General features: G+C 21.8%; 6 protein-coding genes across 6 annotated transcripts; 3 read left to right on the top strand and 3 right to left on the bottom strand.

The window, feature by feature from the left end:
- Window positions 1–9: 9 nt before the first annotated feature.
- Window positions 10–4,911, bottom strand: PY17X_1352900 (ubiquitin activating enzyme, putative; the record flags this gene model as incomplete). The annotated part of the gene is made up of 1 exon (XM_022957255.1): window positions 10–4,911. One exon carries the CDS (start codon window positions 4,909–4,911, stop codon window positions 10–12), a length of 4,902 nt encoding a protein of 1,633 aa, XP_022813701.1.
- A 1,145-nt stretch (window positions 4,912–6,056) lies between these two features.
- PY17X_1352800 (20 kDa chaperonin, putative) lies at window positions 6,057–7,659 on the bottom strand (the record flags this gene model as incomplete). Its single annotated transcript, XM_022957254.1, has 6 exons — window positions 6,057–6,437; window positions 6,576–6,642; window positions 6,933–7,000; window positions 7,092–7,210; window positions 7,322–7,385; window positions 7,576–7,659. The coding sequence occupies 6 exons, from the start codon at window positions 7,657–7,659 to the stop codon at window positions 6,057–6,059; spliced, it is 783 nt and encodes a 260-aa protein (XP_022813700.1).
- A 968-nt stretch (window positions 7,660–8,627) lies between these two features.
- On the top strand, window positions 8,628–12,512 carry PY17X_1352700 (isoleucine--tRNA ligase, putative; the record flags this gene model as incomplete). Its single annotated transcript, XM_724583.1, has 1 exon — window positions 8,628–12,512. One exon carries the CDS (start codon window positions 8,628–8,630, stop codon window positions 12,510–12,512), a length of 3,885 nt encoding a protein of 1,294 aa, XP_729676.1.
- A 1,225-nt stretch (window positions 12,513–13,737) lies between these two features.
- Window positions 13,738–14,481, bottom strand: PY17X_1352600 (eukaryotic translation initiation factor 6 protein; the record flags this gene model as incomplete). The annotated part of the gene is made up of 1 exon (XM_724582.3): window positions 13,738–14,481. A coding segment is annotated over one exon (744 nt), but the record flags the coding sequence as incomplete, so codon positions are not given.
- A 1,806-nt stretch (window positions 14,482–16,287) lies between these two features.
- On the top strand, window positions 16,288–17,766 carry PY17X_1352500 (ATP-dependent RNA helicase DBP8, putative; the record flags this gene model as incomplete). The annotated part of the gene is made up of 1 exon (XM_721133.1): window positions 16,288–17,766. One exon carries the CDS (start codon window positions 16,288–16,290, stop codon window positions 17,764–17,766), a length of 1,479 nt encoding a protein of 492 aa, XP_726226.1.
- Window positions 17,767–19,014: 1,248 nt separating this feature from the next.
- On the top strand, window positions 19,015–20,397 carry PY17X_1352400 (DNA-(apurinic or apyrimidinic site) lyase 1, putative; the record flags this gene model as incomplete). The annotated part of the gene is made up of 1 exon (XM_721134.1): window positions 19,015–20,397. One exon carries the CDS (start codon window positions 19,015–19,017, stop codon window positions 20,395–20,397), a length of 1,383 nt encoding a protein of 460 aa, XP_726227.1.
- Between the last annotated feature and the right edge of the window lie 156 nt (window positions 20,398–20,553).

The raw sequence follows: 20,553 nt of genomic DNA, 5'->3' as shown, positions 1-20,553 counted from the left end.
CAATATAGCTTATTGTCTATACATATTTAGTTGCACACTTGGAAGAACAATCTCACTTTTACTTATATTATCAATTGCAAAAATGTTTAAAATATATGTTTGTTTATCATCTATAGTTTTATTAAATAATTTTTGTATAACATCATATAAATTATTGTCACGAGAATATCCTATATTTGATATGCTCGAGTTAGAATAAATAACTTTATCTTTTACTCCAATTGTTTGTATAGTTACATTAAATAAAAATTCAATATGTGTTATAAGATCATCTAAAGTAATATCATTTTGATTTTCGTTAATAATAAAAAATAATGATAAATTTTCTTTTATTTTTTCTATAAAATTTTGAACTTTTTTTAAATTTATTTTTATTTCATCAGTATATTTTTTATTTATATTCTCAAAAACTTCTTTTCCTTTATTAAAACTATTTATTACATTAATTCCAATTTCGATATTTTTCATTTTTTTTTGTAAATATGTAAAATAATTTATAACATCATCTATATTATTATTTAAATGTGTATTGGATTTGTTTTCTTTGTTCTCTTTTAAACAATTTAAAATATATTTTATATCATTCTGTAATATATTTATATATTCATTCAAAATTTTATTTTCCTTTTCCATTTTATAATTTAAACCATTTTTACTATTAAATACGTTTTCGTTTTGTATGTTAGCTTGATTAGTATTTTTATCATCATTATTATTTTTATCATCATAATTTTTTTTATCATCATAATTTTTTTTATCATCATTATTTTGTTGATCATCATTATTATTTTTATCATCATTATTATTTTTATCATCATCATTATTTTTATCATCATTATTATTTTTATCATCATTATTTTTTATCTTCTCTAAAATTTTTTTCACATGTACGTTAATATTTTTTAAATAAAATTCCACTTTTTTCCTTGCCTGTTCAGGTAAAATATCATCATAGTCTTCAAAAAGGTGAGGAGGGAAACCACACACACGGGGTTTCCTTTTTTGATTTTCTTCTACATTAGAATTATTTTTTTCTTTATAAAATATGTCAATATAAATATAATTCCATATTGAAAATTTCCCATTTTTTAATAAAGATAAATATGAATTGTTATAAGACATTTCATAATTTTGATTAAGTTGAGCTGACGTTAAAAAATTATTTTCCAAATTTATATATTGGTTATTTATTAATTTTGATATATTTCTGAATTCGTCATAATTAATATCAAAAAAATAAAATAAAATTTTATTACCCTTTTTTACATATACTTTGTTTTTGTGAATGTAAATATATGAATCTTTCAATTTGTTGTCATTAAATTTGTAATCTTTTATTTTATCATTTAGTAAGGAATATAATTTCGAAAAAAAATATTTTTTTCCTTCTTTTAATTTTTTATTTGTTTTGATATTATCTTGATTTATATTTTTTATATCATTTTCTTTATTTTTATTAATTAAGTGAAAATTTTGAATATTTTTATTGTCTTTTTTCATTTTAAAAAAAAAAACTAATTTGTAAAGTTCAAATGCAGCCAAAGAAGAAATCATTGAAACTACAGTAATTATAGATGGAATAATATTGTTACTTATTTTAAAAAATTCTAAAATATTAATTTTAGAAAAATTATAATTTTCATTTCGAATATTCGTTATACTGAAAAGTAAATTAAGATCATTTTTGTCTTCTAAGTTATATATAAGTGGTATAAAAAAATGAGTATCTTCTTCATTTTTGGTAACATTAGATTCGATTGATGTATCTTCGTGTTTTTTTTTATTTTTTTTATTTTTTTTTGTTTTTTTTTTTTCTTGAACATATTTTAAGGACATAATAAATGCGGGGTTATTAAACAAATCATATAGTTCATTTTTTATACTTGAATAAATTTCTGAATTCGTATTTTTTTTTATCACAGTTAAAAAATAAAACAATTTATTTAAATCTATCTCAATTTTATTTTTTTCAACAATTGTTTTTAAAGCAGTTTTAAATGATACATTAATATTTAATTTGTCATTTTTATGATTTTCTTTTTTATAATAAAAGACAGTATTTATCATTTTGGGATATATTTTAAGATATTGTTTAAGCACTTTTTTGAAGGTAATAATTGCAGAATTATAAAACAATAAATGTTCTTTATTTTTTTTATTAAAATAAATAGGTTGAGGTATTTTTTCAAGACTTTCAAAATATTTAATAATTTCATCGTCTTTACAATTTAACAAATTATTAATATTATTTACAAAAATATTATTCCATAAATTTTCCACATTTTGATCTAAATTGTTATTAAAAAATATTTTGGTCAATTTAAAAAAGTGCAATAAATTATTTATATTATCATAATTGCATAACTCACCAATATAATATATCGGATTATATAAAAAATTATTTATTTTTAAAACATTATCGAAAAAATAATTGTTATATACACTTTTACTAAATTCTATAATATGTTTGTGATTTCTAGGAAATGATGTAACTGTACATGAATTAACATTATTTTCATTATCATCCATATTTATATCATAATAGTTATTTGAATATGTTTCGCTACAAAATGGTACAACTATTTGACTACTACCTTTCATCCCTTCTATACCAGCTTCAATTATTGGAAATGCATTTATTAAACAAAATTCATCACATATATATCTTGTTTTTAAATTATCCAAACATAGGATACAAATCATAGGTTTTTTTTTGCCTGAACAGTCATAAAATATTTTATTTAATTCTTCGCTATTTTTGAAATAAAAATTTTTAGTATCCAAAATTGATTCATCTATCTTCATTTTTAAAGGGAAACAATTTATATCTTCATTTATTTTTTTTATATTTTCTGCAGCTACTTGGCATTTTGATTTTCCTATATCATTATCTGTAAATAAAAATTGTCTAGACAAATTTGACTCTTCAATAATGTCATAATCGATTATTCGAATAAAACCCGATTCGTTACATTTTTTCATCTTATTTGTATTTTCTTTTGTTTCATTAATATTTTTTTTTTTTTGAGAACAAGAAATACCCATTAAAGCTAGCAACTTTAAAAATTCGCAACCTAAAGCACCTGACCCAACAAGCAAAATATTCAAATTGTTCAGAAAATTTTGATATTTTTTTCCAAAAAAATTTAGCTGGTGCATATATTTTCCATAATATTTTTTTGAAATATTTGAAAAAGGAATTAAACTTCTTTTATCAAAATAAAATGTTTGATATATTGGTTTAAATTTATGCATAATTCCTTTTAATATTTGTTGAGTTACTAAAGATCCCCAAAACATAGAAAATGGTGGTAATTCAATATGAGCTGTTGATAAAAAATCATTAATCACCTGACTGTTCATATTTTTTTTTTTCTTTAGACATAAAATTTTAAACTTTTCAACCTCATTTAAATTTAAATTACACCTAATTCCAACATATCCTTTTTTATCTCTTACTATTTCATCATAAGATAAAAAACACACTTCTTCGTCACTTAAATCGTTTTCCTTTTTATTATTTAAAACTAAATTTAACATTTTATAGAATATATTAATAAGACTTATTTTATTATTTTTTGTTTTTTTTTTAATTTTGTTTAAATATTCTCCTAAAGTAACATAATTTAACCTGACTTGTTCATGTATTTTTCTAATACTTAGATTATTATTTATTTTATATTTATTAAAAATTTTTTTTATATTATCCACTTTTTTTTTTTCAATTTCTTTCCTTATATTATATAAAAAATAAATATTCCATTGTGTAAATATTTTGGAAAGTATTTTTATAAAATTATTGTTAAATATCAAATTAAGAATTTGTATATATTTATTAAAACCGTTACAAACTGACACTGTGATTTTATTTTCTTTTTTGGAGATATTTTTTATTTCACATTGTATATTCAATGTTTTATTTAAGTTCGATAGACATAAATTTATTTTATCATTTTCACTAAGATGAATATTTTCATAATAAGATAAATAATGCATAATAATATTTTCGTCTTTAAATTCAATTTTATTTATTACATATTTTTCATTATTAACACCATTTGAAAAAATAAAATCACCAAAATCTACAAACATTCTTCCAAATATTCCAACTGTATTAACAGCAATAAATTTTTTTTTTTTTAATCTACATATATTATTTAATTGTATATTAAATTGTTCTTTTTGATTTATTGATATAACCATGTCATAAATATTTAAATCATTTATGTTATCAAATATGTTATTTGTAATAGCTTTTATTTTACAATTATTATTTAATTTTTTCAAATTTTGTAAACATGCTAAACTTTTTTTTTCTTTATTTATCAATTTATTATCACAAAAAAAAAGATTGTCTATATCTTCATAAGTTAAAATATCGTTATCATATATACCAATTTCTTTTATTCCACATATAATTAAATTTTTACATATTTCACTACTTACCCCATTCAACCCAATAATCAATATTTTGCTTTTTCTTATTTTTTTTTCTTCGTTATATCCATGTGTGTATATTTGCCTAGTGTATTTTTTTTCGTTTTCAAAAAAATTTATTCCCACATCATTTATATCATCCTCTTCTCCATTTTCCTTTTTATTTTCTTCTTTTGTCCGTCTCACATTTTGATTTGCCAACGTGTGTGGTGAACGGTTTGTTCCATTTTCTACTTTTTTATTTATCACATTTAAGTTGCATAATTTATGCAAATTTTGAAAACGTTTTCCTCTATTTTCCCTGTTTTTAAAATGACATTTTTTTATAGAATATTCTGGAAAGTATATGGAAAATATTTGGCTTGTTTTATTTGTATTATAATTTAACGCATATATATTCGATTTATTATTTAATTTAATTTGTACAAATAAATAAATAAATACTAGAAAAATGTATTTAAAGAAAAAGCTCATGTTCACAATTTTATATTCCTTAACGTTTGTATAACATAAAAAAAGAACGAAAAAAAATTGAACAAATTTAGGCAAACAAAAAAATATTATTTTTATTAAAAATTCTCATTCTCCTTGTACTAATTGATGCACTTTAATTTCAGCAAAAAAAAAATTTAATACTTTTTTAAGAATAAAATTTAATATTATAATTTACATTTTGTGAATTTATTTTATATTTATTTTCTCGAGAATTTTTTACAACTATTCAAGATAAGGGTATTATTTTTTTTCATAAGAATATAATATGTGCAACTAACTAATTGAATATTTAATATTGTTCTTATATTTTTTTAAGCTAATTATTACACATGCTATATTTATTATTATCCCTTTTTTCTATACTTAAGCTAAGCTAACATTTTATACACCTTTTTTTAAATTTAAAAAAATATAATTTATATTCAAATATTTTATTCTCAAATTGTAAAAATAAACAATCTCTTGTATTTCCTAAGAAGACTCTAATATAACGTATTAAATCATATCCTTATTCTATTTTTTTTTTTTTTTTTTTTTTTGACTTAAAAAATATAATTTATTCATTTATGTTAGATAAAGTGGTAAATTATATATTAAGGTCAGATATAATTATTTGAGCCAACCAAACTATAAAACTCAAACTTTTCTAATATTATTATTTTTATTTTGTTTCTTAAGTTTTAATAAAATAGTAAAAAAAAAAAAAAAAAAAAAATGTTTAAAATGACTTGGAAAATTATTCCATTCATAAAAAATTAATATTAAAAAATTAAAAAAATTAAAAAATAAAAAAAAATAAATATATAGACATGATAATATAAAAATAAACAAATTCGTGGTTTCGATATCTATCATAATCTACCGTATAAAATCAAAACTTACAACTGAATAAATCTTTCCGCATTTTTTATTTCAAATGCTAAAAGGCAATATATATACATGTACATACACATATATATTAATTAAAAAATTTGAAACAATTAATAATAATTTTGTTCGTTACTAAAACGTTTTAAACAAATTAAAAATAATTTACACATATGGCATTTATTATTTACTAGTAGTATATTATAATTTTGCAAAGTCATATTTTTTTTGTTTTTTCTGTGTTTTACCTGTCTTCTTTAATATTTTGCCATAATATATCTAGCTTTTACAAAAGTATATTTTTCATTTTTATAAGTAAATTCACAACTTTCGTTTGAAAAAGGAGAAAATTTAATATAATCATTTATACGTATATCTAATGGTATTTTATTATTATGTTCATCATAATTTCCACTTCCAGTAGCTACAACTAAACCATCACATGACTTTTCGTTATTTTGTGATTCAGGCATAATTATTAACGAGTCAGAATTTATATTTTGATTTACTAACTTTATTAACACACGGTCATAAAATGGTGTAATATTTTCTGGGTTTACTTCCATAGATGAGTCATTTATTTTTCCCAATATTTCTTCGTTTGATATTAATAAACAGTCCTTATCATTATACTTCAGCTGTAATTATAATAATGAATTTTGAATAAATATTAGTAAAAAAAAAATAAAATTAATTTTATACATTTTGGCTAGTTCGATTATTTTACTTTCATATGTTGAAACATTATTATTCTACAATTTTAAGCATTTTATTACCTTATTTCCATCACTTGGATTAAAAATTACCAAATCGCCAATTTCAACGTCTATAGGCACACGTTGACTAAAAGCCAAAAATAATTAAAAAAATTAATTAAAAAAAATATCATAAAATTATGAACAGTTAAGAAAATAACTAGTAAATTATTTCCTGTGCATATATGTTTGTCTTTTTTTTTATAATATTTTTCTATTCTTTTGAAGGTTGCAAAGAAAAATATTATCACACACAAAAAAAAAGAAAAAAATATTATTTTCGCACAATAAATTAAGTATACTATTTTTAAAATTTTCTTTAATTTTTAAAAACTCAGCCATTGTGCGTTATAAATATATTTCATATTTTTTTTTTACCCATTTTTGGGGTTAACAATTCCCGTTCCAACAGCTAAAACTTTTCCGACATATTGATTTTTTTTAAGCTAAAAAAAATAATAAATACAACCATTTAATAATCGAAAAAATTATGTTACATGTACGTACATATTATTTATGTTCTTGTTCATATTTTACTGTATCTCCAATAAAGACACCTGCTTCGGTTGTATCGTGGGCATCATTCTTTTGTATTAAAATATATTCATTTATTGGTGAAAGTGGACCTCTAATTGTTCTATTATCTAGCTTATACTCTGTTGTAAATTTTAGTCAGGAAAATATATAATGTATATGCAGTGCACACATATGTGCATGTAATAATGTTTGCTTTTAAAAAAGTCATATAAAGCAATAAACTAAATTACCTGTTGCTCTTAACTTTTGTGGTGATCGTTTTTGAAGTTGTTTTGGAGCATTATTTACAAAGTTCTATGAACAACAAAAAAAAAAATCACTGAAAAGTTGAACAAAATATGGCTAGCAGTAATGCAGCTGTGCATACACCAATTATTTTCTCAGTTTTTTTTTCTATTTTTTTTTTCTATTTTTTTTTTCTATTTTTTTTTTCTATTTTTTTTTTCTATTTTTTTTTTTCGCTTATAGTTTTCGTTGGGCATACCAGACTGTTGCTTACGGCCAATCTTTTTGCTAAAAGTGTGCTTAAAAATGTAAGAACAAAGCCTGCTATTTTTATTGTTTTCATTTTTTTAATACATAGATATTTATTGTATATTCATATAGTTTATATATATATGTATGCTTATATCAAGTTATTGTGAATGTTATTTAAAAAAATTATTATACACAATTTGATAATTTTTCTATATGAATATATGCATATAATATTGTTTATTCAATTATTTTGATCCTTAGTTACAACAAAAAAACAGCAATTCCATTACAAGTTTTTACAAATGTGCCAATTACATTTGCCAATAAAAAAAATAATAAACATTTAGAGGGAATATAAAAATTAAAAAAAAGTATATCACATATAGAATTTATATCTTTTGATATGAAAGGAAAATTTTATACCAAATGCATATTCTACCATTTGCAATATATGGGTGCTTCAATTATATATATATAATAATATTAGCCCTTAAAAAAAAATTGAATTTTCAAAAATATGGCACTACATTTATAAATATATATGTAATATACATTTTTCCGACTATGTTTTTCCAATTTTTTTCATATATTCATACTAAATTTTTATATAAAAAAAGTTTTTTTTTTTTGCAAATGATAAAAATATAATTAAATTATAGAGCATTGAAAATGTTATTTAACAAACTACGTATTTGTAAGTTTTACTAATTAAATATCATGTATATGTATATGTATATATATTTATTTATATGTATTTATTTATTTATTTATATGTATACATACATTTTCACATATTTTATAGAAAGTTATTGAAACAATTTTAGTTTAATTACAAATCTATATAACACTAGCCATTTTATAAGGCTTTGAAATAATAACCAAGCATGTGCTTAAATATATTTACGGATAATTAACTAATACGTGTGTTTTTCAGCTAGCTATATGACCATTCAGGTTATTCGTATTCATTGGATATACTAATTTGTAAAATATCGGCATATTCATTTTTCAATTTTGCAATAACAAATTATTGCGTCAAATAAATACTATTAGTTTTTTATGTTCCTAAAAAGGATTAAACAAAAAGTCCAATTTATCAGAAAGTTCAAAACATTAAAAAGTGAAATAGCTAGCGTAAAAATTGAAATAAAAAAAAAGGAAAATAATATATGCACAGTTCAGAATATTTTTTGCGAAAAAAAAAAAAAAAAAATTCATACCATCATTGAGAAAATAGGACACGAATATCCAAGAAATACACACAAAATTAACTCACCAAAAGAAAAAAAAAATAGCGAAATGGCAACTAAAACTACATTTGACTATGTCCCGGATAATCCAAATATTGTTGAAGAAGAAGAAAAAATTTTAAAATATTGGAAAAATATAAATGCATTTGAATTATCCAACAAATTGTCAAAAAACAGAAAACCATATATTTTTTATGATGGACCACCATTTGCTACTGGATTACCACATTATGGTCATTTATTAGCAGGAATAATAAAAGATTGTGTAACCCGATATTTTTATCAATCTGGATATTCAGTGGAAAGAAGATTTGGATGGGATTGTCATGGATTACCTGTTGAATATGAAATAGAAAAAGAAAATAACATTAACAAAAAAGAAGATATCTTAAAAATGGGAATAGATGTATATAATGAAAAATGTAGAAGTATAGTTTTAAAATATTCTAATGAATGGGTAAATACAGTTGAAAGAATTGGAAGATGGATAGATTATAAAAATGATTATAAAACTATGGATAAAGATTTTATGGAAAGTGTTTGGTGGATATTTAGTCAATTATATAAAAAAAATTATATTTATAAATCATTTAAAGTTATGCCATATTCATGTAAATGTAATACACCTATATCAAATTTTGAATTAAATTTAAATTATAAAGATGTTTCTGATCCAAGTATTATTGTAGGATTTATTCTTTTAGAAAATTTTCCAACTTTCCCAGAATGTCTTGAAATTCAAAAAGAGATAGATGCATCTGATTCTCCAACTAAGATATTGAATGAAAAACCTCAAGATGGAAAAAAAGAAGAAATTGATTTTTTTAAAAAATATGAAAAATTATATGAACCATATTTTTCTCGTGTTAAATCTAATGAATTGAAAACATCTAATTTTGATGAAAATAAAAAAAGAGAAGATTTTTCAGAATCAACATCTGATACATCTAACAAAGTTACAGAAATAATTGCATGGACAACAACTCCTTGGACTCTACCATCAAATCTAGCTCTTTGTGTAAATGAAAATTTAATATATTTAAGAATTTTAAATAAAGAAAATAACAGAATATTTATATTTGCAGAATGTAGAATGGAATGGGTAATAAAAGAATTAAGATTAAAAATTGAAAATATATGTTTGCTTAACAGATTTAAAGGTAAATATTTAAATGGTTTAAAATATAAACCATTATTTAATCATTTTTATGAAAAATTTAATTTTAAAGAAAATGCTTATAGAATATTATGTGACGAATTTGTAACAAATACAGTTGGTACTGGAATAGTACATTGTGCTCCAACATATGGTGAAGATGATTTTCGAGTTTGCGAAAAAAATAAAATTATAAATCCAGAAAAATCTATTTTTATTGATCCTTTAGATTCAAATGGTTATTTTACAAATGAAATAAAAGAAGTTGAAAATATGTATATTAAAGATGCTGATATTGTTATTAAAAAAATATTAAAAGAACAAAATAGATTATTAAGTAATAATATGATTGTACATTCTTATCCATTTTGTTGGAGAAGTGATACACCACTAATTTATAGAGCTATACCTGCATGGTTTGTAAGAGTTAATAATTATACTGATAAATTAGTTAAAAATAATGATACAACATATTGGATACCTGCACATGTTAAGGAAAAAAAATTCCATAATTGGATTAAAGATGCTAAAGATTGGTGTATAAGTCGAAATAGATATTGGGGAACTCCAATTCCAATTTGGACAGATGAAAAAATGGAACAAATAATTTGTATTGAAAGTATAAAACAATTAGAAACACTTAGTGGTGTTACAAATATATCTGATTTACATAGACATAATATAGATCATATAACTATTGATAATCCTAGAGGTAAAAATTATCCCAAATTAAAAAGAATACCTGAAGTTTTTGATTGTTGGTTTGAAAGTGGTTCTATGCCATATGCTAAGGTGCATTTCCCATTTTATTGCTCCGACATTGCCAATTCCGAGATTGATATTTCTAAAGTTTCAATGGATCAATTTAATCAAATATTCCCAGCAGATTTTATTGCAGAAGGGTTAGATCAAACAAGAGGATGGTTCTATACTTTATTAGTTATTAGTACATTGCTTTTTGATAAGGCACCATATAAAAATTTAATTTGTAACGGTTTAATATTAGCATCAGATGGTAAAAAAATGAGTAAAAGATTAAAAAATTATCCAGATCCGATATATATATTAAATAAATACGGGGCAGATAGTTTACGATTATATTTAATTAATTCAGTAGCAGTACGTGCTGAAAATTTAAAATTTCAAGAAAAAGGAGTCAATGAAATTGTCAAAAGTTTTATTTTGCCATTTTATCATAGTTTTCGTTTTTTTTCTCAAGAAGTTATAAGATATGAAACAAGCTATAAAACTACATTTTCATTTTCTAATAAATATATATATGATAATAATAATAATATAATGGATCAATGGATATTTTCAAGTATACAAAATTTGATAAAATCTGTACATTATGAAATGAAGCAATATAAATTATATAATGTTCTTCCAAAGCTTTTGAATTTTATTGAAAACTTAACAAATTGGTATATACGATTAAATAGGGATAGAATGCGAGGAGTTATAGACGAAATAAATTGTCTTATGTCTTTAAATACAATTTATAAAACTCTTTATTTATTTACTTTAATGATGTCACCTTTTACTCCTTTTATTTCAGAATACATTTATAAAATGTTGCAACAGGTTCAAGGGTTTAATTTGGTTATGTCTTCCGATACTCACAAAAATGTGCAAAACGGGCAAAATGTGCAAAACGACCAAAACGGGCAAAATGTGCAAAACGGCCAAAACGACCAAAACGACCAAAACGACCAAAACAAAAGTGTCCATTTCCATATGCTCCCAGAGGTAGATGATAATTACACTATAAGATACGAAATAATTGAATTAATTGAGAAAATGAAAAGTGTAATTATTTTAGGAAGAATATTAAGAGAAAAAAGAAAGTGCCCTAACAAACGACCATTGAAATCAATAAAAATATTGCACCGAGAAAATAAATTTTTTGAAAATTTTGATAAAATTGCAAATTATATAAAAGACGAATTAAATATATTAAATATTGAATATTCTACTGATGTCAGTTGTCTTACCTTTAGTGTAATACCAAATTATAAAAAATTAGGAACAAAATTAGGAGCTAATTTAAAAAATATTCAAAATAAAATTAAAAATATGAACATGGAAGATATAAAAAATTATGAACAAAATAAAAAAATTATTATAGATAATATATTATTAGAAGATGATGATATTATTATAAATTTGAAACATAATCTAAATCTTGAACATATTGAAGCAATTAGTGAAAATTCAATTACTATTCTTATGGATTTTACCGCTGATGAACAATTAAATAATATGGAAAATGCTAGAGAAATATGTAATAATATACAAAAAATGAGAAAAAAGCTAGCTCTATCACAAAATTCACCAGTTCAAATGCATATTTTTATTCAAAATGAAACATTTAAAAATAATATGATTAAAGAAACGGAATATATACATAAATGTTTGAGAAGAAATTTAAACATTATAAACACAGTAGACCAAATGGAAAAATTGCAAAATAAATTCCACCAGGAAACTTTCACTGTCAGTGGTCAGGAAGTCATTGCCATCTTTACTCAAAATTAATATAAAAAAAAAAAAAAAAAATACATTAAAATACATGCACATGTTCATAAAAATATACAATTTACATGTACATGTCATGTATTATTGAAATTTCTTTGCCTACATAAATTGATAAGCAATTTCGATAATTCATTAATTTAATTTGTGTAAGATAAATATATTCTAGCAAAGTTGCTTATATATAATAGTTCATGTATTTTTTTTTTTTTTTATGTTCATCATTATAATTAAACTTAATATATTTATGATATAAAAAAATAATAAGTTTGTTTAATATAAATTTTTTAAGAATAAATAAATTTAATTTGTACCTTTTTATGAGTACATTTTTAATTTATGTTTTTTTTTTTTTTTTTTTTTTTTCAACTGTGTGTTATACCTAAAACACATAGACAAATAAAAGAAAATGAAATGAACAATTAAGATAGGAATAATAATGAATAAATAAATTGGTAAATGTAAATTACCATTTTAGTGAGTACATGTAGGATGTGCAAAAATAACATGAATTGGTTAAAATAGAATGGAAATGTAAAATGATAATCGACCAGACATTGATTGGTCCAACCTTTTAAGTCATAGATTAACGCTTAAAAGAAAAATATATATGCTTCTCAAAAATTAAAAACATATTTATATATGTGCTACAAATAAATCGTATTGATAAAATAAATTAAAAAAGAGAGAATAAAAAATGTACATAAGAAAAAAAAAATAATGATAAACAAGCTCATGAATAAAATTAAAAAAAAGAAACAGCATGTGTTTGCTGAAATAAACAGCATGTGCTTGCTGAAATAAACAACATGTATTTGTTTAAAGAAACAACATGTGCTTGCTGAAATAAAATGCATGTGCTTGGTATACATTCAGATAAAATATCTGTAACTACAATTTACAGGGGAAACATTTTATTGTATTATTGCTTCTATTAAATTATTACATTTCATTTATCTTTTATTTGACCCAAAAAATAAATGCATGTACATAAGAAAAATATTTAATATTAAAAAAATAATGCTGAGAAATAAATGTGTATATTTTGATCTGTATAAGGGCGAAGGTATCTCAACATTCCTTCAAACTCTATATACTAATAAATAAAATAATTTAAAAAAAAAAAAAAAAAAGTAAAAATATTTCCAAGTATATATAACTTGCTTCTTTTATTTTTAAATAAGATAAAATAAAATAAATGGTCGTTACAAGTACAAATAATAATTAGCTATATCATTGTCTGAACAATTGATGATTTATATTTAAAGGTATCTTCTATATTTGTATCTTCTATATTATTAAGTTTAAAAATTTTTTCTATAATATTTAATTCAATTGCTGTAGTATCCATCCCACAAAATGCAGACCAATCATTAGCTACTAATCCTGACCCTATAAGATCACTACCTCTATTTATGGTTCCAGTAACTAAAGGTATTTGCAAAAGTTCTGATAATTCTTCAATTTCTTGAGATGTTGTCATAGCATGTAATAAACCTCCATTATTTGTAAAATATGAATATGTGCCTACTAATAAATTTCCAGCTATAGATGTTCTAAATACCTCTATATCTAATACATCTTGTACGATTTCTTCAGTTTCTCTATCAATATCTGTATGTATTAAACCTACATAATCATTACATGTTATACAATTTCCTAAAGCTGATAATCTTTCTTCTACTCTTTTTATCTTAACATTGTCAGGTAAAGAATTTCTTAAATGTAATAATTCCTGATCTGTACATATACTTGAAACTAGTAGCCCTTTTCGATTTCCTACACATACTCGACCTATAACTCTTGTACCTCCAATTGTTGCATAAATTATTGGAATATGTTGTGATAATTCTGCTTCAAAAACACTAGAAAAATTTTCTGACCCCCCTAAAGCAATAAGACCATAAGAATTAGTTAGTCTCGAAAAAACACCAACTTCATTTGAATTTTCAAATTGAACTCTAATTGCCATTTTTTTTTTTTTTTTTTTTTTTTTTGAAATGAATTATTTTGTTTCGAGATTAAATGGTAGTTGCACAAATTTGAATATAAATTATCACCTATTTATAATATCAAAGAATATATAAATTTAAATTCCAATTATTTTTATGTACATATATTTTGTATCTTCTTTTTTATTAGTTTATACTTGTTAATTTTTTTTTTTTTCGATCTATATATCGTTCTGTGTTTTTATTTTTTACTAGAACAAGCAAAATCAATACTTATATATGAAATGTACAAATAAATATTATTCGAAAATTATTATCCCACAAAATATAAGGGAATTGTTTTTTTTTTTTTTTTTTTTGTTCGTTTTGTTATTCTATTAATAAAATTATCACCTCGATATTTAGTGATCTAATTAATATTCACAAGCTTTTACAAACAATAATATAACTACATAGAATTGTATACATATATAATAATATACATATTTACTACTATTTTTAATATGATAAACCTATAAAATACGTTATTATTACATGTTTTCTCTATAAAACTTCCATTTTTTTTCCAAAAAAAAAAAAAAAAAAAAAAAAAAAATATGTTAATATATATAATAAAAATATAAGGTAGCTAATCTTTAAAAAAATACTTTGTTCATATTTTCATGAATATTCTCTAAATTTTTTGTATGACTTGTACATAATATTTTTGTATAATAAAAATGTATAATAACGCTGTATAGTCATGCAAATTTACTATGTTAATAAAAAATATATATGTATATGTAGTTCCTTTTCATGATCATATATTTAGTGAAAAAAATACGAATTTTTTAAATGTAGCATAAATATTACATATGTGGGCTAAGGTACTAAATCTTGATAAATAAATATATATATAATAATATTATATATATTGCAATAATATATACTGAAGATTATATGTGCTATACAATTTATAAGGCACTTTTCCTGATGTCATTATAAAATATATTTCATTTCCCCTTGTTTTGCTTTTAGCATAAACAAATTTATTGTCATTTTGCCATTTTGTCATTTTGCCATTTTGCCATTTTGCCATTTTGTCATTTTGCCATTTTTATTTCTATTATTATTTGCCATTTTGTACAGTTTAATTGTTTAAAAAATATTGCTTGTTCATGTAATTTGTTATATTAACAGGACGTAGTCATATATTTATTTTTAACATGACCAAAAATTTATTGCTTTTTCATAATTTTACTATATATTTATAATTTTTTAATGCGTATTTTTGCAATACCTGGAATTTAGCAACTATTTGTTTATGCAGGCAAAATGGAGAATTCGAATAATAATTTAAAATAACAAAAATATGCAGTTTATTTTGGGGATTTCTACTCATTTGTTTAGTTATATATATATGTATATATTTTTTTTTTTTTTTTTTTTACTTGAAAATATTTGATTTATGACACATTTTTTAATAGCAACAAAAGTTATAGTATATACAACAGGTCTATGTTTTTTGAAGTTAATAAAAAAAATAATGAAAAAGGAAAAAATAGTTAACAAAATAAATATTGTCTTATCTTTTGAAAAATTATACTAACAGATTAAAGAAATGTAGTTTAATACATAATTGTATATAATAATAAATACAAATTGAAAAAAAAATTATGAACAAGTCATATATTTGACTTAACAATGAATAGATTATTTTTTTTTAAGAAAAATATTTTAAATGATAGCAATGTTTTTAAACATATAATTTATGCTTAATATTTTATTTTTCAAGTCATATTTATTTGTTTCTTATTATTTAAGCAATTTTTAATTATATACTAAATATGAAAATTGAAGGCCGCAAAATCCAAAAAAGGAAACTACCCTTAGGGTTTCGAAAACGATATCGAAGATATTATATAATAAAATATTTAAATAAAAGGTTTTTAAAAGATAAAAAAAGAAATGAAAATAAAAATGAGAATGAGAATGAAAATGAGAATGAAAGTGGGAATGAAGAAGAAAGCGATTGTTCTAGTGATACAAATGGACCCGAAAGTTTTGAAGAATTAGGCATTGATGATTGGTTAATAAAAATAAGTAAAAGTGTTCAAATAATAAAACCAACAAAAATTCAAAAATTATGTTTGCCTTTAATTATTGAAGGAAAAAATGTAATAGGGTCATCTGAAACTGGAACTGGTAAAACGATTTGTTATTGTTGGGGTATGTTACAAGAACTAAATAAAAATTTTTATGGAATTTTTGGATTAATAATATTACCAACACGTGAATTAGTTTTCCAAATAGTAGAACAATTTCATTTATATGGAAATAAAATAGGAATAAAAATTTTGTCATGTATTGGTGGGTTTTCTTTAATTGAGCAAAGAAGAAATATTTTAAATAAACCTCATATAGTTGTTGGTACACCAGGTAGAGTTAGTGATATATTAGATGATTGTATAGATGTAAAAAATTGTTTTAAAAGATTGAGATTTTTAGTTTTAGATGAAGCAGATTTACTTTTACAAAAAAGTTTTGAAGATAAATTAAAAATAATTTTAAGTAATATTCCAAAAGAAACATTTGGAGAACCACGACGAACTTTATTTTTTAGTTCAACTATTACAGATTCTATAAATTTATTAAATAAAACATTTCCTAATGATAAATTAATTTTAGTAGATGCAAATAAAAAGCAAAAACCTCTTAAAAATCTAGACCAAAGATATATATATATAGATTCAATTGCTCAAATAACTTATCTAGTATATATATTAAAAAATAAATTAATAGATATGTCAGGAATTATATTTACAGCTAATAGTTATAAATGTGAACTCATATATAATGTATTAAACTCATTAGGTACTTTTTCAGTAGAATCTATACATTCTTCTAAAGATCAAAGAAAACGTATGTCTTCTTTATTAAGATTTAAAAACGGATTCTGTAAAATTCTAATAGCTACAGATATAATAAGTAGAGGTATTGATATTCCTAAAGTTGCTTTTGTAATTAATTTTGATTTTCCAAATGAGATTATCCAATATATACATAGAATCGGTAGAACTGCTAGAGCTAATAGAAAAGGTTTATCTATCTCATTTATTGATAAAAAGGATTTGCAATCTTTTAATAATGTTAAAATAGCCATGAAAAATAAACTAAAACCATATATATTGAATAAAAATGAAGTATTGGCTGATATGCTCAAAATAGGAAAAGTTGTAAAAAAAGTAGAGATGATGCTTCAAGAAAAAAAAGATATTAAAAAGGAAAACGAAGATTTGAAAAATTCTATTTATCTCGATGAATGATCAAATTACGAATTTTTTTTAATTTTTATTTGCCCATTTTTACTTACCCATTTTTACTTACCCATTTTTATTTACCCATTTTTATTTTCATTCATTTTATTTACCCATTTTATTTTACCCATTTTTTAGTTTCCCATTTTGAATAAGTGTAGCCATTATGCAAAGCTTACCTACAAGTTTGTATATATTTTTTACTTTTTTAATTAGGATTAATTTTTTTTTCAATATTTTTTTCAATATTTTTTTCAATCTTTTTATTTCCAATAATATTGTTTTTGTATAAATTTATACTCAACACATTTATATATATATAACATAGATAGACATAATATGGATAGGTGTAATATTTAGCCATTTTTGAGACCTCATACATAAGCATGTGTACATGTTACACACGTTTGTACATATAATGGATTATATTTCACAATTTTTTAATTTGTAAAGAATTCGCTAGCTAACTTTCCATTTTACACACTCAATATTTCTCCATTTTTGCAAAATGCCCATGCTAGAAAAGGGGGGGAAAGGAAAAAGAAAAAAATGGAAAAAGGAAAAAAATGGAAAAAGGAAAAAAAGAAAAAAAGAAAAAAATGGAAAAAAGAAAAACAGAGACTTTTTCTGCTCATATAGCTATTATTTTTTTTTTTATAAATCCTTTTTTTATGTCGTGTGCATAAAAAAATATGCTTTAAATTGAAGCATAATTTTTTTTGTATTTTCATTTGATATTCATTTTTGGGGTAATTTCCCACTAAATTTGTGATGTAATATATTTTTCTTATAACTATATTTTTTTCTATTTCAATGTATTTGTTTTATTTATTTATTTTTTAATTATTTATTTTTAATTATTTATTTTTAATTATTTATTTTTAATTATTTATTTTTAATTATATTTTTTTAAAGCATGTGTAATATGAAAGGGTGAAATAATATCTCCTACAAAATATGTGCATATATATTATTTACGTACCAAATTGTATAATTATTTTTTTTCCCTTTTTTACTATAATTAGTTATTAACATAAATTGTTCGCCATTTTTAAGCCATTTTTAAGCCCTTCTTTTTAGTTTTTCCTATTTCCATTTATTCTCGCAAGGGTTATTAAACTTGATTACTCTTATTATTGTTACTACTTTTTTTTATTATTTTTTCATTATTTTTTCATTATTTTTTCATTATTTTTTCATTATTTTTTTATTATTTTTTTTTTGATGACCATGCTCGTAATTTTTTGTCAAAAATAAATGCCCAGTTATTGTCGCTGCTTTGTTTTTCAATTTTTGCTGTATATGTTACTAATTAATATTGTTAAAAATAATATAATTACAGCCTTTTCACACAGGCATCAAACAATAAGAGAAAGAAAAAACGCCTTTTCAAACACCCCCATAAATTATATATATTATTTAGGAGGAAATAAAATTATGACAAAAATGGTAAAAGAAAATAAAGGCAGTACAAAAAATGAAAAAAAAAATTCAATAAATAATACCCAAGATATCAGAAATTTTATGAATCTCAAAAAGGAGGAAAAAGATGAAGAATGTGACGAAAAAATAAAACAAGATAATAATAAAGAAAATATAAAAAACGAAACAATTGTTCAGAAAAAAAAAATCGATAAAAATAATAAGACAAAGCAAAAAATAAAAACTAAATCAGAAACGAATAAAAATGTTAATATAACATATCCTAGTATACCAAAAAGTATTGAAAAGAGATGGGAAGATTATAAAAAAATTATAGAATATGCAAAAACTACAAATGTTTATTTGGGAGCACATATATCTGCTTCCGGGGGAGTACAAAATGCCCCAATAAATTCATTTAATGTATCAGGAATGGCATTTGCATTATTTTTAAAAAATCAAAGAAAATGGGATAGTCCACCATTAACTGAAGAAAATATAAAACAATTTAATGAAAATTGTAAAAAATATAATTTTGATAAAAATTTAATTTTACCACATGGATCATATCTTATAAATTTAGCAAATCCTGATAAAGAAAAAAGAGAAAAATCTTACTTATCATTTGTAGATGATATAAAAAGATGTGAACAATTAAATATTAAATTATATAATTTTCATCCAGGCTCAACTGTTGGAATGTGTTCAACAGAACAAGGAATAAAAAATATTTCTGATTGTATAAATAGAGCCCATAAAGAAACATCAAATGTTATCATAGTTTTAGAAAATTCGGCAGGTCAAAAAAATTCAATAGGTTCAAAATTTGAACATTTACGTGATATAATATCTCAAATTAATGATAAAGAAAGGATAGGTGTTTGTTTAGATACATGTCATACATTTGCAGCAGGTTATGATATAAAATCATATGAAAAATTTGAACAAGTTATGAATCATTTTCATAATATTGTAGATTCTAAATATTTAAAAGCTGTACATTTAAATGATTCAAAATCGGATTTAGGAAGTGGGTTAGATAGACATGAAAATATTGGAAAAGGAAAGTTAACATTAGATACATTTAAATATATTATGACATCAAAATATTTCAAAAACATTCCAATTGTTTTAGAAACACCTGATATAACAAATGATGAATCTGTATACAAGTATGAAATTGAATATTTGTACAAGATGTGTGCAAAGGAACAGTGACACTATGGCGAAAAAAAAAAAAAAATAAAATAAAAAATAAAAAATAAAAAATAAAAAAATAAAAAATAATAAAAAAATATAATAGTAAAAATATAATAGTAATAAAACACCACACCGCTTCAATCATAACTTGCTTATACCCCTTTGTACACAAAA

Source organism: Plasmodium yoelii (genome assembly GCF_900002385.2).
Source record: "Plasmodium yoelii strain 17X genome assembly, chromosome: 13".
In the NCBI taxonomy this organism is placed as follows: domain Eukaryota; phylum Apicomplexa; class Aconoidasida; order Haemosporida; family Plasmodiidae; genus Plasmodium; species Plasmodium yoelii.
The sequence above is the reverse complement of the archived record's forward strand: the minus strand, read 5'-3'. Positions and strand labels throughout refer to the sequence as shown.